This window comes from Schistocerca gregaria, chromosome 4 (assembly GCF_023897955.1).
Source record: "Schistocerca gregaria isolate iqSchGreg1 chromosome 4, iqSchGreg1.2, whole genome shotgun sequence".
Lineage (NCBI taxonomy): Eukaryota > Metazoa > Arthropoda > Insecta > Orthoptera > Acrididae > Schistocerca > Schistocerca gregaria.
The window spans coordinates 573,572,745-573,599,559 of record NC_064923.1 but is presented as its reverse complement, the minus strand read 5'-3'; the positions used below and the strand labels follow the sequence as shown (position 1 = coordinate 573,599,559).

General features: G+C 44.3%; 1 protein-coding gene across 1 annotated transcript in view; it reads right to left on the bottom strand.

Moving 5' to 3' along the window:
* The window catches only part of LOC126267165 (protein 60A-like), a 156,422-nt gene extending 130,099 nt beyond the window's left edge, over nucleotides 1–26,323 (bottom strand). The window contains exon 1 of the mRNA XM_049972123.1: nucleotides 25,575–26,323. Coding sequence (XP_049828080.1) covers nucleotides 25,575–26,193 — 619 coding nt within the window. The 5' untranslated portion in view covers nucleotides 26,194–26,323. The remainder of the gene's footprint in view (nucleotides 1–25,574) is intronic.
* Between the last annotated feature and the right edge of the window lie 492 nt (nucleotides 26,324–26,815).

The following is a 26,815-nucleotide window of genomic DNA, read 5'->3' as shown; positions in this document are numbered from 1 at the left end:
AGATGGCAACCATCCCACGAAGAAGCAGTCGCGCTTGCTACAGCCAACTGAGTGAGTTTGGAAGGGATGAAACTGTGGCCTTCCGAGTGTTTGGTGGTCCTTTCGGAGAAATGCCACGCAAGTTCGGGGTACTGCGTCAGTAATGCAATGATGTTGGTGTCAGTGGTAAAGTGACCATTGTCTGGACGTTCACACAGCACAGACGCCCGCCAGGATCGTCGTATTGTACGGGCAGCGGTGGCACATCGTACAGGTACCGCAGCACTGGTAAGAGTGCTTGTGAGCACAGACTCTTGCGAATCGGTTACTAGCTGTGGGACTACGGGCACGCACATCTCTAGCCCGTCTAACACTCACGCAACATCGTCACGCACGGCTAAACTGGTGTCTTCACAGAAACATCTGAGAGCTGGAATGTCGCGCCCGTGGTCTTCAGCCATGTAAGCAGATTCTAGCGTGTATGCAAGTGATGCCCGTTTGCGCGTACGACACAAACCTGGTGAGCGCTGTGCATTCGTCAAAGACAACTGGCCACACCCCTGTCTTTATGGTCTGGGGTGCGAAAAACGACAACTCTTGTTCATCTTTGGTGTTTCTGGAGGGGACGCTAACCAGCGCTCGATTCGTGCGGAATGTTGTTAGACCCGCTCTTTTCCCGTTCAATAAGTAGGTGTTGTGTTGTTGAAAAAGTGGTTCAAATGGCTCTAAGCACTATGGGACTTAACATCTGAGGTCATCAGTCCCTTAGGCTTAGAACTACTTAAACCTGACTAACCCGAGGACATCACACACATCCAGGCCCGAGGCAGGATTCGAACCTGCGACCGTAACAGCAACGCGGTTCCGGACGGAAGCGCCTAGAACCACTCGGTCACAACGTCCGGCTGTTGCGTTGTTCCAACAGGAGAATGATCGCCCACACATTGCCCGTGAAACTCAACGTGCTCAGCAAAACGTGCAGCAGTTTCCCTGGCCAGCAAGATCTCCGGACTTGTCTTCAGTCGGGCACTTGGACATGTCGGGATCACAAGTGACTCATGCTACTCGTTAGCTAACAACTCTTATAGAACTATGTAGAAAGGCCTAGCAGTCGTGGCATAACGTATCCCAGGGCAGTAATCATCATCTGTACAGGCGACTGGATGCCAGTGTCAGCGTCTGCATTACCGCCCGTGGAGGCTACACCACGTATTACGAGGGGGAGTTGGAAAGTAAGTTTCCCCTTGTCGGCTGTGGGCAGAGTTGTGTGATATGGGCGAAAGACGACACGGCAGGTGAAAGCGGCACGTGCAAGACATCGATACACCATTGGGTAGAGGTCGACCGCGATCAAACAGATGGCGCTGTCGCAGTGCCTGCGCAAAGCGCAGGCCAGCCGCTCAGTCTTTTCCCGGAGCTATGGAGTCGTGGTCACAGGCGGTAGTGAGAGTTGTTGTCCGCTATGAATGGGCACAGAAATTCATAACCTCCTTGTTGAGGAGTATGGGTCAGGTGTGATGTCGATGGTGCGTAGATGGTGCCAGCAATTCAGTGATGGACGTCAGCAAATGCAGGACATGCCGAGACCTGGACGGACGCGCACGGCCACTGTAGATGCAAACGTCAGGAAGGTGGATGACATGATTAAAGCGAACCGGCGTATCACCATCGATGGAGTAGCTGCAGAACTTGGAATCGGACATGAGCGAGCTCACAAGATCATCCACGACATTCTTCGATACAAGAAGGTGCCAGCACGATGGGTTCCCCGCCAAATGACCCCGACACACATGGAACAACGCATGGCATTCAGCCTGAACCAGCTCTTGCGTTACCATGAATCTGGCAGTGACCTTCTCTTTCTGATTGTGACTGGGGATGAAAAGTGGGTCCACCATTACACGCCCGAATCGAAGGTCGCATCCATGGCGTGAAAACACAAGTCATCGCCTGTCCGAAAGAAGTTCAAAAGCACTCCGTCTGCAGGTAAAGTGCTACTCGCCGAATTCTGGGGAGCCAAAGGAGTTTTGCTGCTGGACTTTCTGGAGGATGCAACCATCAATGCCGCGCGGTACTGTGCCACTCTGTCGAAATTGAAAGAGGTGATTCGGAAAAAGCGGCCTGACTTTCTCAGATCTGGCGTTCTGCTGTTGGGTGACAATGAGAGACTATACACGGCGACGGCAACGCAAAACTATATTGCGACTCTTGGTTGGGCCCGCCTACACAATCCGCCTTACAGTCCGGATCTTGCACCAAGTGACTTCCCACTTTTTCCTGCTTTGAAGAAGACTCTCGGCGGAAGGCGCTTTGGCAGCAATGCTGACGTCAAACAAGCCGTTCAGCGCTCCTTCCGTATGCAACGCCCTGATTCTGTTCTGGAAGGCTTTTTGAAGCTTATAAAGTGGTAATGACAAATGTCTCAATGTACTTGGAAATTATGTAGGAAAATAAAGATATGTCTTATCTTTAATGTCTCATTCTCTCTCTCTCTCTCTCTCTCTCTCTCTCTCTCTCTCTCTCTCTCTCTCTCTCTCTCTCTCTCTCTCGCTTTTTCCCGCACAACTCTGACCACAGTCGACAGGGGAAACTTATTTTCCAACTACCCCTCGTATTATGGATGTTTCAACACGGGTCGATACCTTGTACCTCAGAACCGCTTATGTTATTGATCCGTAACCGCAATCATTTCATGTACTCCATATGCACTGTTGCAACAATAAATCCTGAGAGAAATGGAAACCTCTAAAAGGTTGTACAAATTTTTATCTGGTGGTGTATGTCATTAGTACAAGTTACAGTGCGCAGCACACTTTGTATGTCTCGCTTACGAACAGCTGCCTCAGAAGTTCCTTACAAGAAATGCTAGGAGGAGGAAGCACTGTTTCGATGATGATGTTTGGCTTGTGAGGCGCTCAACTGCGCGTACATCAGCGCCCGTACAAAGTCCCAATTTTTACACTGTCCAATCTTTTTTTCACAGTCAACGTAGCCACTGACACGAATGATGATGATGATGAAATAATGGGGACAACACAAACACCCCGTCCCCGGGACCCCGTGATCCATAGGCAGCAACGCTAACCATTAGACAATGAGATGCGGACAAACACTATTTCGAGACCAGCTGGTTTATCTACTGTGACCCCACAAATTTTTCTTGTCTGGTTTTTGCTAATATGGTGCAATAGTCCGAAATTAATTTGTTTGTTTTTCAAATCGTATTAAATGGCCCGAAATATATTAAATGAGAAATTCGATTTTTTATCTCCGTTGTTACACAGTCACAGGCCGCAGCGGTCTATTATCTATCTTACGCGGCTCAATGGTACATTTGTTTCTGCCCATCTGTCTTTGCGCCATTCTCCTTTCCGACACTAAAATCTTCGTATTAGTATTGAACACACAAAACTTCTGCAAGTCTGAGAAAAACTTCCAGCAACTACCAACTCTGGCACGTCCTCCCAGAAAGATGCAAGGCAATGTTTCCACTAACTTGCAGAAGCTATTCCTGCAAGTTGGTGAAACCTGCGGAACTCGAAGTGTTGGAGGTGTTCCCACTTGAAAAAACTTCCAGAAGCAGCTTCTCCTAGCGACTTGTGGAACTTCACTTGGGGCATACCCCTGGACCACTGGTGGGATGTGGTAGGTCACAGCCAGCGGAGCCACGTGGTATGCGAGCGGCCGCGGGCTCTTGAAAATCACTCCGGGGGGCCAGCGGCTGTTGCAAACAGGAAAATCTGCCGACGCCCGTGCAAGCTACGTCGCTGATAAGATGGAGAAATAACTTGTCCCCCCCCCCCCCCCAGAGTAACTGGACTGAGAAATTAAAAAAGGCATATACGGTTCAAGTCATTAACCGTCAATTAACCCGAAAGTGGTGCGAGGGGTGAGCGTAAGATATGATAATTGGATGCATAATTAATAGCAAATATTGTATAGATGGATAGTTATGGGACAGAAGGGATAAAGTGCGTGCACTGATTGATGATTTACTTGATGGAGAGCAAGAGCATACTGTTACTGCTAGTGACCAGGACGGATAATCAGGGCAGGAGGAGATGAAAACGATGAAGATGAGGTCAGTTATAGTTATGACAGGGGGAAAGATGGTTCTACTAACTGGAGAAAAGAATTTCCAAGTCCTAATGTTAGAACAATGCCACACAATATTATTACCGATCTTCCAACAATGTGCTTCACCATTAGAGTGTTTCTATCTTTTTACATCTGTATTGAACAAACTGTTCTGTTTACAAATAAGCGCATACATACAAAGTTACAGAGAGAAGTATTCACAAGAAAACATATTAAAATCTTCAACTAAGCACGAAATAATGGCAATGGGCTCCTGTATTTGGCAGTCAAGTAAATTGAATTTTGAAAGCCATTGGGCATCTGATGAAACTGAGATAAACAAATTTCGGGCTACTATATTCCTCCAAAGACTCCAGTTACACTTGTAATGTCCTCGTTTTCACGAGGACATTCGAGCAGCCCGGAGGGAAGTGGAAAAATTGGCACCCGCTGTAATATCCCTACCAGAATCCGAAATAGGTTGTATAATTAATTTAACAAAGTCATACGTTTTATTGACAGATTAGAGATGTTCTTGATCAATTAGTGACTCACTGTAGTAAGAAATACTTCTTAAACAGTGGATACGTTACATAAGACGCGAAATTAGAAGCGCTTCGTTGAAACTGCACGTTCAGATTGTAGGAGCCCACGAAGCTAGCAAAGTAAAGTTTGAAAATCTTTGTCTTAGTTGACGTCAGCAGGTATTAGACCGTGAATTTACAAGTCTATGTACGTCAGTAGCCAGATATCCCTCTCAGAGTTAACAATAATTGCACAACTTATTTAGGATTCTGGTAGGGTTATTACAGCAGTTGCAGCTTTGCCTCCAAATTCTATAGGAAAAGAAACTTACAACAATGGCTGGTACAATGTGTAGAAATAGGAGAGTGTTTCCACCATCGTTGGAAGACACATGAGGTCGAAGAGATCACTCCAACATTTTCGGATTTCATGAGGACAATACTTTTTCACAAATGGTGTTGCTGATATTGTAGCTGTAGTTTCTGCCTCATGTGATGTATCGACAAACAGCAGGCAGTGGCGAGAATGAATGTGGCAGGAATTAATGTACAAATAATTGGATTTTAATCCCAAAACCAAACATATACGTCCGAGGTTCTAGAAGAATTTGTTTCTAGAACTTATTAGGGGCCAAGTGAATGAAAGACAAAATGTGAATCTCCTTAGAGAATGGCCGAAAGTGTCTGACGACAGTCGACGAAACTATTACCTCAAGCACTACTGGTACGAGACTAATAATAAATAAATAAAATTGTGTTTTGTTATTGTCACGGTATATTAATATTGCATAATAATATTAATCTATAGTAAGTACTTACTGTTGGTTAAATCTCTAGTTTAAATGTTAAATCACGTAAACAAACTGCATAGTGTATGCTACACCACATATACCAACAGCGTTACAATTCAAGGCCAAACCACTGCCGAGTTACACAGATAAAAAACGTTTCTTTAAATGAAGTAATTATAAGAAAGAAGCTCAAAGATGTCATTTGTTCTCCTCGTGTACTTATGGTTAAGACACTAGGATCCGTTGGATTCATCATTTGTACCAGTATCGTAAACCCTCAAAAATAAAGTGCGTATATTTCCTTTTGTCGTGCTTCATTCGCTTGCTTGTATTTTTCTCCGTACATAAGCAACAATGTCTATCTTTCCCACGACGGAATTCCTAGTTTTTTTTGTTCAGACGTCGGACATCATCCACACGTTTCTGAGAGTAGACTTGCTAACAACAGCACCAGACACGAAGGACTGCCACCCACAGACACAGACGGGCTCAAGAAATATCGCCATCGATCAGTATATGCCCAAGAGCGTCTTATTTCCGCAAATTTTGCGCTCGTACAATCCGAAAATTTGTAGTGATGGTGAGCAGTCTACAGCCAACGACTACACAGTGGTAATTATGCAGCTTAGTTTGGGCATTACTGCAGGGCAACTTTAATGCAGTCACACGAACAGGGTAGGCCCTAAATCCGCCGACGAAATATTGGAGGTTGTTCACGGATGTTTTGCGAGTGTATTATAAACATCGGACCCGGGGTTTCCGGGGACCCGTTGCAGAGTAATAGTGTTAATATGATTTAAGCAGTTTGCTACCCCAGTTACCTTCGTTTCTGTGAAAACTCCTTCACAACAATGGAAGAGGCTGTTACATACAATCAACAGGACATAGAACACAAAACAGTGAACAGTCTAACAACTCTCACACAGACGCATACGTACTGCGATGTGGTTGCCGTCGCCTGAGGGAAAAGCAGGGCATAGCGTCGTTATGCCGCATTTCCGCTGCTGTCACTGAACCCATACACGAGGTGCAACTCTCTTCGTTAGCAAACCTTTTCATACATTACAGTTAACGTACAACTAACGGAGCTGAAAACACAAACCTGAGACAGAAGCAAGCAGCACTGAATGCGAACTTTGAGGGTGAAGGATAAAGTGGGCATTACTTTTGTCAATGGTACGTACTGTCAGCGAAAAAAAATTTAGTTTGCAAACAAAACACACAGCGCGTACTAGTGACATGTCAACAAAATAAATATGGAATTAAACGACGCACTGAACATAGTGACAAAGATCCAGAGAACATGAAACATTGAACAATTTACTGCACACTCTCGTAAAATCTAGAGAACCCATCTAGATAAACACTGGCCAGCTCGCCCCAAAAGCTACAATCTAAGAAAAGACTGGAGAATTTAGCGGACATCCTTCCACGATCATGAGAAGATACGTAAAATAGACCTGGCCATCCAACCAAGAAATATTTGGAGCTTCCTCAGCAGAGTCAGAACTGACAACGTCATGCCCAAAACAATACTACATAAATGGCGAACGACCGATGATAAGCAATGCGACTGCAGAACACCGCATCAAGCACTGGACCACATTTTGCACGACTGCCCAAAAAGAAAATTCGTAGACACCTGTAAAGACTTCGCTGAAGCAGCACCTGCAGCAATATAGTGGATGGAATCTTCGGATGTCAAATACGTATTAACAGGGACGATAAAACACGAAGAATAATCAGTTTTCCAGCAGCGACTGAGAAGCGCTATTGCATTACGCTAGCAGTTAGCACGCACAAAGGCGATGCTGTCGCTGTTAGAGTACCGGTTATTCGTGTTTTACTGTCCCTTTTAATGCTTGTCGATAGAACGAGTATCGCACTATACTAATATGGCACCGCTCCATCAAATAGGCGCGTAAAATTCCGTTTTAAAAATAATTGTGTTTGTAACGACAAACAAATCGATGCTTTCTATCGACACTGGATGTCGCTCGAAAGACGTGACGAGTGTTATTTGTATGAGCTTCCAGCTACACTTTTGTAAAACTAAATGGCAGACATCTGCACCAACACAAAGGAAAAGATATAGGCTATATATATAGAATAGGCTGTTTAGGTTTTTATGTTGGTAACGCCACGTAGCGCTCTGTATGAAAATCACTGACTGTACTGTGTGCAGTCTGTGGCTGGTTTGCATTGTTGGAATTTTTGCTATTGTAGTGTTGGGCAGTTGGATGTGAACAGCGTATAGCGTTGTGCAGTTGAGGAGGTGAGCCGGCAGCAGTGGTGCAAGTGGCAGTGGCGAAAGAGATGGCAGAATTTTGAGAGCGGACGATCTGGACGTGTGTCCATCAGAAAGAGTAAATTTGTAACGCCAGATATCATGAATATTATTAAGGTAAATACATTGTTTGTTCTCTATCAAAATCTTTCATTTGCTAACTATGCCTGTCAGTAGTTAGTGCCTTCAGTAGTTAGAATCTTTTATTTAGCTGGCAGTATTGGCGCTCGCTGTATTGCAGTAGTTCGAGTAACCAAGATTTTTGTGAGGTACGTGATTCATGAAAGGTATAGGTTATTGTTAGGCAGGGCCATTCTTTTGCAGGGATTATTGAAAGTCAAATTGCGTTGCGCTAAAAATATTGTGTGACAGTTTAGTGTTGATCAGAATAAGTAAAGAGAGAAATGTCTGAGTACGTCCAGTTTAGCTCAGCTGTTTGAAAATCAAATAACGTAAGGGGTTTACCAGCACAGTCATTCATAAATTTTTCTAAGGGGACGTTTCAATCAGCCTGAGGACTTTCAGGAGACTCTTGTATCAGTATGACATACGTACTTGTAACTGTAATTCTGTAAGCTATACGCTAAATAAACAATTGGCATTCACATTCTTGTGCGAATACGCTCTAAGGGGAAAAAATCAGAAAATTAGGATGATTTATTGAACAGAAGGGGCTTCACAATTTGAGCAAGTCAGTAATGCGTTGGCTCACATGGAGCACTACCCAGGCACTTACTTGGCTTGGCACTGATACACAGAGTTGTAGAATACCCTCCTCAGGCATATAGTGCCAAGTTCTGTGCAAATTGCGCGTTAGATGGACAAAATCCCAGACTGGTTGCAGCGCCCTGGCCAAACTGCTTTCTCAACGGGGGAGAGATCGACGACCTTCCTGCTCAAGGCAATGTTTGACAAGCGCGAAGAGAAGCAGTAGAAATTCACGCAGCCAGCAGGCGGGCATTTTTTTGTCGAAACGTAAGCCCGGGATGGCTTGTCATGAAGGGCCACGAAATGGGTCGTAGAATATCGCCGACGTACCGCTGTGCTGTAAGTTTGCCGCTGCTATGCGAAACGGGTGCTGCTATGAAAAGAAATGGAACCCCAGACCTTCACTCTTGGTTGTCGGGCGACAGTCAGGTCCGTATCCCACCAGTCTGGGGGGGGCGGAGGTCACAGGACACGTTTTCACTGCGCATAGGGGCGCAGTTTGAAACGAGACTCATCAGTAAACGGAATTTTACTCCAGTCAATAACATTCCAGGTGGGATTGGCGGAGGTTCAAATGGCTCTGAGCCCTAGGGGACTTAACATCTGTGGTCATCAGTCCCCTAGAACTTAGAACTACTTAAACCTAACTAACCTAAGGACATCACACACATCCATGCCCGAGGCAGGATTCGAACCTGCGACCGTAGCGATCACGCGGTTGCAGACTGAAGCGCCTAGAACCGCACGGCCGCAACGGCCGGCGACGGAGGACATCGAAAGGGTGCAAAAAAGGGCAGCTCGTTTTGTATTATCACGTAATAGGGGAGAGAGTGTGGCAGATATGATACGAGAGTTGGGATGGAAGTCATTAAAGCAAAGACGTTTTTCGTCGCGGCGAGATCTATTTACGAAACTTCAGTCACCAACTTTCTCTTCCGAATGCGAAAATATTTTGTTGAGCCCAACTTACATAGGTAGGAATGCTCATCAAAATAAAATAAGAGAAATCAGAGCTCGAACAGAAAGGTTTAGGTGTTCGTTTTTCCCGCGCGCTGTTCGGGAGTGGAATGGCAGAGAGATAGTATGATTGTGGTTCGATGAACCCTCTGCCAAGCACTTAAATGTGAATTGCAGAGTAATCAAGTAGATGTAGAAGTAGACGCGTCTCAAGACGCCCCAGGCGGCGGTGGGATACCAACCTGAACGTCGCCTGCCAAACCGAGCCGTTTGGTAGCCGACCACCGCCTGGGGCGGCAACCAGGCGTGATGGTGTGGAGTGCCATTTCTATGTAGCACGACCCCTTTGGTTGTCATCCCTGGCGCCCTTATAGCACAGCAGCAGGTCGTAGACATTCTCCGCTTCGGTTTATTGCCCTTCGTGGCAAGCCACCCTGTGCTTACATTTCAGCAAGATAATGCCCGTCCGCAAACGGCGAGTGTTTCTACTGATTGTCCTCGTGCTTGCCAACCCCTAACTTGGCCAGCTAGGTAGCCAGATGTCTCTCCACCTGAGTACATCTACATCCACATCTACGTGATTACTCTGCTATTCACAATAAAGTGCCTGGCAGAGGGTTCAGTGAACCACCTTCAAGCTGTCTTTCTACCGTTCCACTCTCGAAAGGCACGCGGGAAAAACGAGCACTTAAATTTTTCTGTGCGAGCCCTGATTTCTCTCATTTTATCGTGATGATCTTTTCTCCCTATGTAGGTGGGTGCCAACAGAATGTTTTCGCAATCGGAGGAGAAAACTGGTGATTGAAATTTGATGAGAAGATCCCGTCACAACGAAAAACGCCTTTGTTTTAATGATTGCCACTCCAATTCACGTATCATGTCTGTGGCACTATCTCCCCTATTTCGAGATAGCCTAGTACAAAACGAGCTGCCCCTCTTTGTAATTTTTCGATGTCATCCGTCAGTCCCACCTGGTGCAGATCCCACACCGCACAGAAGTACTCCAGAATAGAGCGGACAAGCGTAGTGTAAACAGTCTCTTTGGTAGACCTGTTGCACCTTCTAAATGTTCTGCAAATCTGCCAATCTGCAGTCTTTGGTTTGCTCTACCCACAATGTTATCTATGTGATCTTTCCAATTTAGGTTATTTGTAATAGTAATCCCTAAGTATTTACTTGAATTTACAGTCTTCATATTTGTGTGACACCGCGTAATCGAAATTTAGCTGATTTCTTTTAGTACTAATGTGAGTAACTTCACACTTTTTCTTATTCAGGGCCAATTGTCACTGTTCGCACCATACAGATATCTTATCTAAATCATTTTGCAAGTCGTTTTGATCATCTGATGTCTTCACAAGACGGTAAATGACAGCATCATCTGCAAACAATCTAAGACGGCTTCTCAGATTGTCTCCTCTGTCGTTAATATAGATCAGGAACAATAGAGGGCCTACAACACTTCCTTGGGGAACGCCGCATATTATTCTGTTTTACTCGATGAATTTCCGTATATTACTATGAATTGGGACCTTTCTGGAAGGAAATCGCGAATCCAGTCGCACAACTGAGGCGATACTCCGTAGGCACGCAGTTTGGTTAGAAGACGCTTCTGAAGAACGGTGTCGAAAGCCTTCCGGAAATCTAAAAATATGAAATCAATTTGACATTCCCTGTCGATAGCACTCATTACTTCATGAGCAAAAAGAGCTAGTTGTGTTTCACAATAACGATATTTTCAGAAATCGTGCTGACTATGTTTCAATAAACCGTTTTCTTCGAGGTACTTCATAATGTTCGAATACAGTATATGTTCTAAAGCTCTACTGCAAATCGACGTTAGTGATATAGGCCTGTAATTCAGCGGATTACTCCTACTTCCCTTTTTGGGTATTGGTGTGACTTGAGCAATTTTCCAGTCTTTAGGTACGGATCTTTCTGTGAGCGAGTGGCTGTATATAATTGCTAAATATGGAGCTATTTTATCAGCGAGAGGAACCTGACTGGTATACAGTCTGGACCGGAGGCCTTGCCTTTATCGAGTGACTTAAGCTGCTTCGTTACACTGAGGATATCTGCTTCTATGTTTCTCATCTTGGCAGTTGTTCTTAATTGGTATTCAGGAATATTTACTTCGTCTTCTTTGGTGAAGGAATTTCGGAAAACCGTGTTTAATAACTCTGCTTTAGTGGCACTGTCATCATTGACTTCACCGTTGTTATCCCGCAGTGAATGTATTGATTGCGTCTTGCCACTGGTGTGCTTTATGTATGACCAGAATCTCTTTGGGTTTTCTGCCAGATTTCGAAACAGAATTTCTGTGTGGAAATTATTAAAAGCATCTCGCATTGAAGTACGTTTGGAGCATTACGGGGAGTGGCCTCCCAACCATTTGGCGATCTAACGTGCCAATTGGACAGAAGTCTCTGTATGTCCATCTGTTTAGTGACTGTTCGATACAAGATGCCAAACTAAACGCCTTCCAGCCGTCTTGTTTCCAATCTTATTTTATTTGGCGACCAGTTTCAGCGTTTTACTACGCCATCTTCAGGTCCCTGACCGACGTGTCGGGAGACGGTTGAAGTGATCGATGTAGCAAAAATATACTGATACCAGTATTGCTGGCACCTGTTTTGATCACAGCCGAGGAAGAATCTTCTATACGTCGGTCAGGGGCCTGAAGATGGCGTAGTGAAACGCTGAAACTGGTAGCCAGAGAAAATAAGGTTGGAAACTAGACAGGTGGAAGACGTTTAATTTGACATCCTGAACTGGACAGAATGTGACACGATATTCCCCAGGAGGACGTCCAGCAATTGTGGCAATCAGTGTCAGGCCGTACAAAATTGTAATCATTTGTTTGGCTGTACATGTACATGTGCATAACAGCTATCGATTTCCGTCGTATTTGGATAATTCTCCCGTGGTGCAAAGTCTGCTCCTTTTTTTTCTTTTTGAATTTTGTCTTAGAGTTTATATCCAGTGCAATACAGATTAAAAAACAAATGAAGAGTAACAAATTTTATAAAATGCAATTACCCTGCAACTACAGGTGTTTTTACGAAAATACAGTGAAAATATACCTGAAGAATCTCCAAACTTCTGTCAGATATACCCTTTGTAGCCAACTCGGAACTGCAAGTCATTGGCTAAACTGTGTTTTTCCCTCGTTTCGTGCGCGAACGGATTAGACAGGAAGTCGCTAATACATGTACAAAATGGTTCAAATGATTCTGAGCACTATGTGACTTAACGTCTGAGGTCATCAGTCGCCTTGAACTTCGAACTAACCTAAGGACATCACATACATCCATGCTCGAGGCAGGATTCGAACCTGCGACCGTAGCGGTCGCTCGACTCCAGACTGTAGCGCCTAGAACCGCAAGGCCAATACATGTACAAAAAGGCATCCATTATCTACTGTACAGTGGCTTGCAAAACGCACACGCAGTTGTATATTTTGTAAAATCGTCTCACTTTTATTTTATTTGCAGTATATCAGTTTCATTAGATGTGTTGAGTGGAAAAACTTGTGCGTGCTATGCAGCACGGTTGGGAGAGTCACAGCTTACAGCCGGTGGCGGCAGGTAAACGCGATGTGCCGATGGACTAAGTCCACTAAGTGGACGCTTTCAGAGGGACCTGCGCCGTTAAAAGGGGAGGCCGACAAGATAGCGGTATGCGAGGGAACAGCGGTAGGCAGTTAGGCAGGTATAGGGGTCGGGGGACTATCTTTTGTATAAGGGCTGGGGCGACGGAGAGAACAAAGCCAAGCAGGCCCACGGGAATAGCAGGGAATTCCTGGACGCGCTACGGGACCTGTTGACTGTCAACTGTCGAAAGTCCAGCGTCAGCCACTATCAAAGAATTTGAAGACATTTTGACTATTTTTCGACCGTGACTGTCTCAAGAAATACGTAAAGGATTAAAAAAAAATTTACCGCTACCAGTGACAAAGACTGAGAATAGCATATTTCGTGTTGGGTTACATCTCTGTGACGCCAAAAGTACCATAGTTTAAATGTGAACATTTTTAGGTTAGGCTTTACCGTGACTGTTACTAACATTAAATGAAACAACAAGTTTACTGTTACCAGTCACCATATTCTGAAATAGTGTCCAGCGACGCCGCAAGTTTCTGTCGAAACAATTTCAAACTTCAATATGAAGAATGGTAGATTGTGCTTCATTTCACGGTCGGTGAAGAAGGCCGAATGCCAACTAAGCATACACAATGTGAATATATGATTTTCTACTTTACGGATTTTAAACGCATATTCAGCCTGGTGTGCAAGATGTACAAGACAAAACGAGAAATCTTCAAACTTCAAGACGAGGGTAACAATTAGAAAGCAGGTGCAGATAGGTGTGAATATAACCGAACTATCAATTTAATAAGTCATAGTTGGAAAATATTGACGTAAACTATTTACAGAATGTAGTGTGAACGCTGATCGTACGACTTTTCTTAGAGGATAGGTAAAAGAAAGGCACATACGTTTATAGCATTACAGATTTAGAGAAAGCTTTCGACAATGTGGACTGGGCTACACTCTTCGAAAAATAGCAGGGATTTAACACAGAAAGCAAAAGGTTATTTACAGCTTGTACACAGGCACGACTGTTGTTATAAAGGTCGAAGTGGATGAAAAGGAAGCTGCAATTGAGAATGGGGTAAGACAAATTAGTAAGCTATCTATCCCGACGTTATTCAATTGAACATTGAGCAAACAGCAAAAGAAAGTAAAGAAACGTTTGGAGAAGGAATTAAAAGTTCAGGGAGAAGAAATTGCAACTTCAACATAGTGTTCATATGGCTGTAAGCACTATGGGACTTAACATTTAGGTCATCACTCCCCTAGACTTAGAACTACTTAAACCTAACTAACCTAAGGACATCACGCGCATACATGGCCGAGGCAGGATTCGAACCTGCGACTCTAGCAGCAGCGCGGTTCTTGACTGAAGCCCCTAGAACAGTTTTTTTATTATTTTTTTTAAAATTTTGTTCGATAATGTTTGTTGCGTTTGGTCTGGGCGGACGTCCATGACATCTGTTCAAGTTGATCGTTGATTCCTTTACTCAGTTTTTTTTTTCTTTTCTTTTCTTAGAGATGGCGTGCGGCCCTCTGACCGAACACGCTGAGCTACCGTGCCGACAACCGCTCGGTCACAGCAGCCCGCGACGAAATAGTTTCTTGGAAGAAGTATACAAGAGAAACATCAACGAAAGCAAACCATGTCGAAATGTAGTCGATTTCAATGAGCTGATGCTGAGGAAGTTTGATTAGGAAACGAAACACTGAAAGTAGTAGATGAGTTTTGTAACTTTGGCTGCAGAATAATTAATGATGGCTAAATTAGAGAGGATACAAACAGCACGCTGGCTTTATCAAGGCAAGTATTTATGAAAAAGAGGAGTTTGATAACATTTAATAGAAATTTAACAGTTTAGGAAGTCTTTTCTGAAGGTATTTGTCTGGAAGGAAGTAAAAAATGGACGATAAGCAGTTAAGACAAGAAGAGAAAATAAGCGTTTGATGTGTGGTGCTACAGAACAACGCTGAAGATTAGATGAATACAGAGGGGTCCAAAAAAATGTATCCACTGTTTAAAAGTCCATAACTGGCAAACTAATTGACGGAATTGTCTCATCTTTGGTAGTGTAATAGTTTGTAGTTCCAGCAGTAGCCACACAAGCATTGTACTGAGTTGTTTTGTTTTGTCAGATGACAGTCGCCAGATAGTCAGTGTTTTGTTCTTAGTTGCACCTAGTTACTCGAGTAAACATGGCTGGCGCAAGGCTTACATTCGTTGAAAGGAAGTCAGTTTTGAAGTGGTATTTTAAGTACGAAAACATTAATGGGCTTCAACGGATGGCGAAATGAGTATCAATCAGAGTCACCGACACGTTTAACGATTCGTCGCATTCGAGACAAATTTGAAGCCGACGGCTGTGTTAAAGAGGTCCACAAACAACGATCTGGACGACCTGTAACAGTAACAATTTCAGCTAACTCCCGTCGTGTGTTACAACAGTTCACTCGCTCACCACAGAAGCCTGTGAGACAGTTTACGTTCAACAAGATGGTGCCCCAGCCCACTACCAAAATCATGATAGGGCGTATCTCGACGAAAGTCTACCAGGAAGGTGGAGAGGCCGTAGAGGTGCTGTGGAGTATCCACCACGTTCCCCAGGCCTAACTCCTTTGGACTTCTATCTGTCGGAGAACATTAAAGGACGTCGTTTATCGACAAAAGCCACGCACAATGGATGAACTTCGAGAATCCATCGTACATTTCATGTGCAAATATCCAACTGGACACGTTGCAGTCAGTAGTTCGTGCTGCATTTCGGCGGCATCGTTTGTGTGTGGATGTTAATGGTGATCATTTCGAACACCTACAGTGTTATGTTTATTGCTGGACTTTAAGCTACACTTTCACTAAAGATGAGACAACTCCGTCAATTAGTTTGCAACTTATGGTTTTTTAAACAGTGGATACATTTTTTTGGACCCCTCTGTAGTTTGCGTAACTAATGAAGACTTACTGAATCGAGTTGGGGAGAAAAGAAATTTGTGGCGCAGGCTCACTAAAAGAAGAGATAGGCTGATAGGACCCATTCTGAGATGTCAAGGAATCAACAATTTAGTATTGGAGGGAAGTATAGGATGTGAATACTGTAGAGGAAGAACAAGAGATGAAACCTCTAAGCAGGTTTAGATGGATATAGGTTGTAGGAGTTATTCAGAGATGAAGGGGTTTGCAGAGGCTGTAGTAGCACTGAGAGTTGCATCAAACTAGTCTTCGGACTGAGGACCAGAAAAGCAACAACCACACAAAGGAGACCCTATTAATTAGCCGATCAGAGTCGAACGAATTTTGTTTTGAGGAGGGGCGCATTTATTAAAACTCATACAGACACGTGATTAGGTAAAAAAAATAATTAAAAGAGATAAGAGGCTGTGAATTCGAAAAAGACTTAAAATTTCGTACTTCATCTACAATCAGCAAGGTACCTTACGGTGCGTGGCAGGGGCAACTTCTGCCTTTCCTGCTCTCCTGTACCAGTCCATACTGATGCTCGGGAACAGCTGTTGTTAAGCCCCCGTACAGGTACGGCAGTCCTCAGCACGAAGGCAGGTTTGAACACAATAGTGCTTTAGTTGGCATGGTGCTACTGGAGGTGCTACGCCGGTGCCTTCCTCTGTATTTCGCACGGAGCCGGCCGTGTGGCCGAGCGCTTCTAGGCGCTACAGTCTGGAACCGCGCGACCGCTACCGACGTAGGCTCGAATCCTGCCTCGGGCACGGATGTGTGTGATGTCCTTAGGTTAGTTAGGTTTAAGTAGCTCTAAGTTCTAGGGCACTGATGACCTCAGAAGTTCCTATAGTGCTCAGAGCCATTTGAACCATTTTCGTACTGAGTTACCTTGCCAGTAACGGAGGAACCAGCAATCTAAAGTGGACTACGAACAACAGTGTATCTCGCCTTTTTGTACATTTACAGACGTTGTCAGAAGTAAACGTAGTGGAAAGTGACATAAAAATTGTGGGGCTGACCAGGGACAGAACCCGTTACCTTTGGATCAATAACATGACACTTTCTGATCTGTAATTTCTGTGATTGTCCCGTCGTGGCAATTTCGCGAAACATATGTGAGCGGAAGGAATACGTTACATGACTTTTCTTATAACTTACACTTCAGGAATTTTCAGAGTAATCCTCTCCACGAGGCTCAACACCTCTCCTGTAGCGTCTACCATTGCAGTTGGATGAGCATCTACGTAATGCCTTCGCGCTTACTAAACGAATCCGTGACGAAACGTGTCGCTCTTCTTTGTGTCTTCTCTATCTCTGCTATTAACCCAAGATACGAAGGTTCCAGCTTTAGTACCAATACGCAGGTATTAGTCGGACGACTGTGTTCTAAGCCACCTCTTTTGCGGGTGAATTACGTTTCTTTATGATCCTCCCAACGAACTTCACACTGGCTTCAGATTTTCCTATTTTGTGGATAATTTCTACTATCCTTTTTGTAGACGGGTATGAGCTCTGTCTTTACAGGAACTGGCCACTATATTTTGTTCGAGGCGCGCACGATAGATCACAAACAGAAGAGGGGATAACTCAGTCGCAAATTCAGTACACAATCTGACAGGTATTCCATCGAATCTTGGAGATTTGTTCTCTTGTAACAATTTCATTTATTTCTCTACACCACTGGCACTAACACTTACTCCACTCATCTTTTCAAGGTACGGGGACTGAATTGGGGCAATTCTCCCGGGTTTTCCTTTCTAAAGGAACATTCGAAAACGGAGCTAAGCATTTCAGATTTTGCTTTGCTACCCTCAACTTCAGTTCCTGTCTCATTCACTAGGGATGGGACACCAACTTTGGTGACACTAATAGCCTTTCCATACGACCAGAATTTCTTTGGGTTTTGTGAAAGCCCATTGGACAATATTTTGCTACGGTAGTCACTGAAGGCCTCACACATTGCTCTCTTGACAGCCAAACGCGTTTCATTCAGTATTTCTCTCTATCTATAGTCTTAGGCTTTGTTTTATACCGATTATGTAGTAATCTCTGTTTCTTTATAAGTTTCTTTACAGTGACTGCGTACCAAGGACGATCCCTCCCATTATGAACTGTTCTCCTGCGTATATATCTATCCATCGCACCGTCAATTATTCTTTTAAACTTGAGTCATTGTTCCCCTACATGTTACTGCCCTGTGCCAAAAGTTTCAAGTTCTTCATTGGGTATGACACTTCTGATTTTTTTAATCTAGTTCACTAAACATACATATCTGCTTCTTTTAGTTGTCCTTTGTACTTTGGTAACCATTGTTGCCTCAACCGCGTCATGGTCACTGATACCAGTTTCGACGTGGACATCCTCAAAGAGGTCTGGTCTGTTCATTGCCATTACATCCAACATATTTCCATGATGAATGGAGTTCCGAACTACATGTTCTAGGTACTTTTCAGAGAAGGCATTTAGTAATGTTTTACATGACAACTTATCACGCCCACCACTAACACGACTGTAATTTTCCCAGTTGATTGTTGGATGATTGAAATCTCCACCGATGATTACAGTGCGACTGGGGAACTGAGATTTCCGCTAAAGCTTTCGGTTACATCAGGAGATGAGTCTGTGCGCGATAATAGGTTCCAGTTATCATTTTATGCCCACCTCTGATACTCAGTTTTGTCTAATTAGCCGTCAACATAACGTAAATTTACACAATAGTTAATTTGAATCATAATTCTGAAGCAGGGCTTGTCTGACCCCATGGGAACTACAATAAAAGCAAAGGCCTCCGCTTAAGGATGCACTTTTTGGCAGGAGGACTTAGGTGGGCGGTTGTTGCGGTCACGGCCTTGGCAGACGCTTTAGCAGACGACCGATCTGCATTTATTTCCAAGACTACATATGTTTCCAGAAGGCTTTTGACACTGTACAACACAAGCGGCTTGTAGTGAAATTGCTTGCTTTTGGAATATTGTCTCAGTTATGTGACTGGATTCGTGATTTACTGTCAAGAGAGGTCACAGTTCCTAGTAACTGATGGAAAGTTATCGAGTAAAACAGAAATGATTTCTGGCGTTCCCCAAGGCAATTTCATAGGCCCTTTGCTGTTCCTTATCTATATAAACAATTTGGGAGACAGTCTGAGCAGGCGTCTTAGGTTGTATGTAGATGACGCTGTCGCTTATCGACTAATAAAAGTCATCATATGATCAAAACAAATTGCAAAACGATTTAGAAAATATATCTGAATGATGCGAAAATTGGCAGTTGACCCAAAATAACGATAAGTATGAGGTCATCCACATGAGTGCTAAAAGGAATCCATTAAACTTCGGTTACACCATAAATCAGTCAAATCTAAAGGTCGTAAATTCAAGTAAACACCTAGGATTTACAATTACGACCAACTTAAATTGGAACACATACAAAATGAAGAAGGCTAATCAAAGACTGCGTTTTACTGGCAGGACAGTTAGAAAATGTAAAAGATCTACTAAGGAGACTGCCTACACTACGTTTGTGTGTCATCTTTTAGAATATCCTACACGGTGTGGGATCCTTACCAGATAGGATTGACGGAGAACATCGAAAAAATTCAAAGAAGGGCAGCACGGTTTGTATTATCGCGAAATATGGGAGAGTGTCACAGAAATGATACAGGATTTGGGCTGGGCATCATTAAAACAAAGGCGTTTTTCTTTGCGACGGAATCTTCTCACGAAATTCCAGCTTTCTCCTCTGAATGCGAAAATATTTTGTTGACACCGACCTACATAGGGAGAACGATAAAATATGATCACCACGATAAAATATGGGGAATCAGAGCTCGTACGGGAAGATATAGGTGCTCGTTCTTCACGCGAGCTATACGAGATTGGAATTATAGAGAATTGTGAAGGTGGTTCGATGAACTCTCTATCAGGCACTTAAATGTGATTTGCAGAGTATCCATATAGATGTAGAAGACAGCATTACATCTAGAGTGAAGGAGAGAACACTCACTCACTGATGCAACAAGACATTTTTTGTGCCTAGATCCCAAGGCATGGTTTATGTACAGAACGATACAAAACCAAGTATATTCGAAAATTTCTTTGTCATTTGCATAGCTAAAATATCACCTAACCATATATATAATGCTGTTGACCTGCAACTCTGGACTACGGACTGCACGATAAGTATATCTAAGGCAGTTGTGCATATGGGAATCTACGGAATTAGTGGGGACTCAAATTATAGGTATTTGTAAGAAACGATGAGTTGATCTCAACAAGGCGTATTGTTCTAAACAACAGAAATCTCGAGATGTAACAGTAACTTCGGGCCTATGCAAGGGAGAATTATAGGGCCATTACTGTTCATAGCGCGAGTCAGCTGCCCCTAACAATGTAGTTTTCGGCAACTCGCAATGTTATATCTGGACTACAAAATGGACGCACGAGATTTTCATATTCTCTTCCTCGTTACGCGCAAACTATTAGTCCTATAGCAAAAGACGAATAGGACCTTTTTGTAAGAAATTTGATGCAACTAAATTTTTTACTGGGTAACTTTTCCTAGAAGCGGTCGTTTTCGAGTTATTCAAGAAAAACGCACACACAATCCCACACTCAGCCCCTATTAGTCAGGACTTCTAACATGGCGTTGATTGTGCTCCCTCCTACCACTGTAGGAAAATCTGCCACTGCACGAATTATTTCACACATTCGACCTTTTTAATCTTCACTGAGTGGCTTGTTACGCCGCCGGCTTGATCGAACACTTACAAATTGTAAAACTGACGTTTGTGAAAATTTTACTTCACAATTTTATGAATTTTAACATCATAAAATAAATAATCAAATCGTTGTATTCGACAGGCCTTCTGACTACGAAGCTACTGTGCTTGTGTAAGTGTTAATGTTTGATCGAACTGGGTTTGATCGAACTGGGTTCACGCACTTAGTTTTAATTACCCTCAAGGGTACGTTAAAATTAGCAATATTAACGAAATGGCTGTCTATGTTGCTGGCGTAATAGCCTAATCAACAGAGATCAAAAAAGATACGAGTATCGGGGATGAGGAGCGAGGGTGCAGGTTCGTTTGAAGGCGACTTTTGTACGTTTTACTTGAGTCACTCAAAAACCGTGGTCTACAGCGAAAACGTACCCCAGTACAAAATTTAACTAAATTAAATTTCCTACAAAAAGGTCCCGAATTTTTTTTTTCTGTATGACTACTAGTCTGCGGATAGCAAGCCAGAGAATATGAAAATCTCGCACGCGATTTTTTAAAGGCCTGATATACTGCTGTGGGTTGCATAAAACTACAGTGGTAGGGACGGATGAGTCAGCACGTATAAATAAATGACTTCGTGCTTAACGTCGTAATCTCCATGAAATTGTTAGCGGATGATGCTCTTGCATGTAAAGCCGCAACACTAGAAACTCGTATCAAAATGTAGTTCACATTAAAACTCAAGAAATTGCAGAAAGCTAGGAAAATTCAGTGATAGAAGTTGGATAAATTGAAGTAATCAGAGATTGAGCGAGTTTCATGGGGAGCATTAGGCAACAATTAAAGAAAACGGAAAAAAGAAATGACACAGAAGAGGAATGGGTACCTTTGAGACATGAAATAATGAGGGCACCAACGGATCAAATAGGCAAAAAGATAAGGCTCGGCAGAAATCCGTGGATAACACACGAATTCTCAACGTCACTGATCGCACTTCGTGTTGTATATTGATGACCTTGCAGACTATGTTAATAGTAAAATCAGGCTTTTTGCAGATGACGAAGTTATCTATAATGAAGTATACTATCTGAGAGAAGCTGCATAAATATGCAGTCAGACCTTCATAAGATTTCACGTAGTGCAGAGGTTGGCAGCTTGCTTCAAATGTTCAGAAACGTAAAATTTTGCACTTCACAAAACGTAGTATCCTATGACTATAATACCAGTGAGTCACTGCTGGAACCGGCTAACTGATGGTGTAATACTTTGTACGGATATGGTTCAGTCGTGGATAAAGCAAGTGGTAGACTTCAGTTTATTGGTAGAATACTGGGGAAGAGCAATCAGTCTACAAAAGAGATCGCTTACAAATCACTCGTACGATCGGTTGTAGAATATTGCTCGAGTGTGTGGGACCCATACCAGACAAGGCTAACAGGGGATGTTTAACGTATACAGAGAGGGGCAGCACGAATGGACACAGGTCTGTTTAATCCAAGGGAGAGCGTCACAGCGATACTGAAGGAACTAGATTTGCAGACTTCTGAAGACAGACTAAACTATCCCAGGGAAGTCTATTAACAAAGTTTCAAGAATGGGGTTTTCAATTATAGCTCTAGGAATATACTGCAACCCCCAATGTGTCGCTCACATAGGGATCATGAGGACATGATTAGAATAATTACTGCATGTATAAAGGCATTCAAACAATCATTCCTCCCGCACTCCATACGTGAATGGAACAGGAAGAAACCCTAATAATTGGTACAATGTGACGTATCCTCTGCCATGCACCTCATGGTGGTTTGCAGAGCATAGACATAGATGTGGATAAATTACAGGTCGCACCGATTGATTGCTGATTGCTCGCAGTTGCCATGCAATCTGATGAATCGCTGATGAATCGCATGCGAAATGTGAATATGTGGCTGTGACTAGATGTTAACCGTGGTTGTATAGATTTGTTTCGTTTCTTTTTGCCCACCTTGAGTAAGAACTATCGGAGCAACTACACACATAATGGAAGTTTTAAACTTCTAAACAGAATGTCGTAGCATACTTCTAAGTGACAACATTTCTGTAGATGCAACTCTGATCGGTCGGCCGATAAATTGATGTGTGTAAGCCCTCAAGAAGAATCTTGGCGTGGTGACTGACGTTAAGTTGGATTGGGTTGTTTCGGGGAGGAGACCAGACAGCGAGGTCATCAGTTTCATCGGATTAGGGAAGGACAGGGAAGGAAGTCGGCCGTGCCCTTTCAAAGGAGCCATCCCGGTATTTGCCTGGAGAGATTTAGGGAAATCACGGAAAACCTAAATCAGGATGGCCGGACGCGGGATTGAACCGTCGTCCTCCCGAATGCGAGTCCAGTGTGCTAGCCACTGCGCCACCTCACTCGGTACTGACGTAACAGTTTTGATGGAGGCCGGAAGGCGGGCGAAATTCATCTCTTTCCGATAGCTACTGACGTCATCGTTCAATGCTGTCAAGCTTACACTCTGACATTGTTGTACATAACGTATTGTTCCCGTGTAAATGTCGTTCAAATGGCTCTGAGCACTATGGGACTTAACATCTGTGGTCATCAGTCCCCTATAACCTAGAACTACTTAAACCTAACTAACCTAAGTACATCACACACATCCATGCCCGAGGCAGGATTCGAACCTGCGACCGGAGCGGTCTCGCGGTTCCAGACTGAAGCGCCTAGACCACACGGCCACACCGGCCGGCAATGTCCTTCTGTGCTACTGATGTCATACCCTGTACATCCAAGTAGGATCAAACAGTAACGACTACCTACCGAAAAGACTTCTGTCGCTACTTGATTTATGTGACAACAGTGTGGTTGGTTCGCACAGCTGCCACCTAAATTGCTCGCTCATGTTTATCAACAGAGTTCCTGGTGCTGCTTTGTATGCTATTTGTTCCAAGCTTCTGATCTTTGCAGATTTCTGATGGCTGAGGATTGGAGAAGTAAGCGACAGTAGAGGAAGCAATTAAAAAAGTTTGAAGGTATAAGTAATTTATGTACATAAAAAAGAATTCAAGAATAAGCTTTCTCTGAGTGATTAACAACATTTGGGAGCTTTAGTCGTTGTGCTAGTTTTCTGTTGATATATTCAGAACTCTGTTGAACCTACATGTAAACGAACATGTGCTGCCCTTTGTCATCGGCTGCATTACTCAAGAATGTGATTTCGTAGGACCACTGGAAGTGAGTCCTTGCTTATGTATTAGGTCATTTCTTGTTGACCTAGCGCGAATTATACTCTGGCACACGCTAATTCTTTTATATTCTTGCGTGTCTTTGATAATTGCTGTACTAACTGTGTAAATGACATAGTTCTTGTATCAAATCTCACTGAACAGGTGGTTCAAAGTGTCTGCCAATGGAGCCCATAGGGATGTGTCATTCATGTGCACATATCCGAGTGAACCACGATGAGTGGAGTACCCCTATTGCAAGTTACATGCGCCATCAATTAGTAGGTTTGATTCACCATTGCAGGTTCGTGCATCACGTTTATATATAAAAAGCAGGTTTTTACCTGCAGCTACACCCACTTACACATATGTCACATACTGCAAATATCCTTTCCCATCCATCTCCTCCTTTGCGTCTCCAGCTGCCCTCCATCTCTTTCCCCCCCTCTATCCATCCAACTCCTTCTGCGACCTCTCCACTCACTCTCGTCCATACTGATTCCATCCTCTCTCTGTCGACCTCCCCCTCCCCCTCTCCTCTTCCCCTATATGACAAACTCCTCCTGCCCCCTCTCTGTCTTTCTCCTCTTCACTCATTCCCTCTCTGTCCATCCCCACTCCATCCTGTCTCTGTCCATCTCTACCTCCCCTCCTGTCTTTCAACCTCTTCCTTCTCCTCTTCCTCTATCTCTACTCTCTCTCTAACCATACCTTCGTCCCTGCACTCTCTCTGTCCAACCCTTCCTCTCCTGCTTCTCTCTTTCCATCTCCTCCAATCCTCCTCTCTGCCCATCTCATACAATCTCCCCATCGGCCCAACTCCTCTTGTCCCCTCTGCATTCTTTTCCTCCTCACCCTCTTTTTATCCATCTCCTCCTAACTTCTCTCTTTCCACTCCTCCTCCCCCTCTTTCTCCACCTGCCCTCCTCTCTGTCTTCCTCTCCTCCCTCTCTTGTCCCTCTCCTTCTCCATCTCATCTCTCTTTGTCCACATCCTCCTCCCCATCTCCCTGTCCACATCCCATGACACCCACTCTTTATCCTCACACCCACTCCAAAGTGATGTAGTTGTTACTGCTACAGTACTTCTTTCCAACAATGCACCATATCATACCACATTTGGTTGATGGTGATCCAGTGGTTTAACACGAGTTGCAGAAGTACATTCACATACATCCATTTTTATATGTATATGATTATAAAATTTACTAAAAATGCGTAGAGAAAAGTGCAGAAAGATAGTTTACAGGGTGGGCTGCAGGGGATGGGGGTGTAAGTTTGGCTGGCTCTGTGTGTATGATACAGTACTTTGTCTATGCTAAAGTGTGATTTAAGTTAGGTAGTATGTGAATCTGAGGTCCAAAACTGCGATGTTTTCGCAAGAAGTACCGCCTTCAGACAGCTATCACAGAATCCTGGATCCACAGGGAGAGAAATTCGCTTTAAAGTTTTTATCTACCACAAAAATCACGCAAGGAATCTGAAATTCACATACGGTACAGAGCTCCATAGCGTGTCTAAGTGTGTCAAAATGGTTTTCTTGATTTTAATTAGGGCTTCACGTTACTTTTGCTATGAAATAGACGAATCTTTTTTGTCCATGAATGTTTCATATTTCAGAAGTGGCAGTCACAATGGTTTGTGCACAGGAGGAGGCAGTGGGAACAGTTAGTGCCATCCCACTGGCGTGTTGTTAGTAGCAGCAGTCCAACCCGCTAACTGTCAAATGTCAATTACTTTCGGTCGGACTGCAGTAGGGCAGCGAGATAGGAGGGAACTCACTCTGGCTGATGAAGCTCATGATGGCGTCGCTGGTGTCGATGGCGCTGAGCTCCTGCCCGCTGAGGCGGAACTCTGAGCGGGAGCTCCTGGTGGCGCGCGGCTCGAGCAGCGACTGGTAGACGTCGAGCATGAAGCGGGGCGCGGCGCTGTGCAGCAGCTGCGGCGCCGCGGCGCGCGGCCGGCGCGGCAGCCCCAGCAGGCTCAGGATCTCGCGCTCCACCTGTCGCTTCTCGGCCCGCGACATGGCGCGCTGGATCACCGTCTGGTCCAGGCCGTTGTCCGCGTACAGGCCCGACAGCGAGCCGCCGCACCCGGGCCAGCACGCCGCCGCCAGCGCGGCCAGCAGCAGCAGCGCGCAACGAGACCGCATCACAGCAGCACAACACAGCACTTCACTAGCACAGCACGTCGCACCGCGGCTCCTCTTGCCTCTCTGGCGGGCGCTGACGCACTGACCGGTCAGGCTCGCGTCTCGCCTGCAGACTGCGGGGAGGCTGTCGCCGCGCCAGACGGGCCGCCGCAGGGTTGCCAACCTGCCGGCGCGGTCCGCTCGAGCCACTGCTGTTCCGTACACCCTATGGCAACAACCGGTACCACAGTCGCAACTACACTCTAACATAACAGTGGCGACACTCACTGCTGTAAAAGTTGTTACCGTTTGACAGATGGGGTGACACTAGCGCTCCAAGCGGCTACTAAGGGGAACAGCAGATGCGTCGTAAGCATAATGTTTGTTTTGCGTACATTTCCTACGTAATTTACGAAATATTTGAGTTATTTTCTTGCCTCCAAGGGTTTGTGTAGTATCAGAAGGCATATACAGGGTGTTACAAAAACGTACGTCCAAACTTTCACGAAACATTCCTCACACACAAATAAAGAAAAGATGTTATGTGGACATGTTTCCGGAAACGCTTAATTTCCATGTTAGAGTTCATTTTAGTTTAGTCAGTATGTACTGTACTTCCTCGGTTCACTGTCATGATTTCGTACGGGATACTCTACCTGCGCTGCTAGAACATGTGCCTTTACAAGTACGACACAACATGTGGTTCATGCACGATGGAGCTCCTGCACATTTCAGTCGAAGTGTTCGTACGCTTCTCAACAACAAATTCGGTGACCGATGGATTGGAAGAGGCGGACCAATTCCATGGCCTCCGCGCCCTTCTGATCTCAACCCACTTGATTTTCATTTATGGGGGCATTTGAAAGCTCTTGTCTACGCAACCCCGGTACCA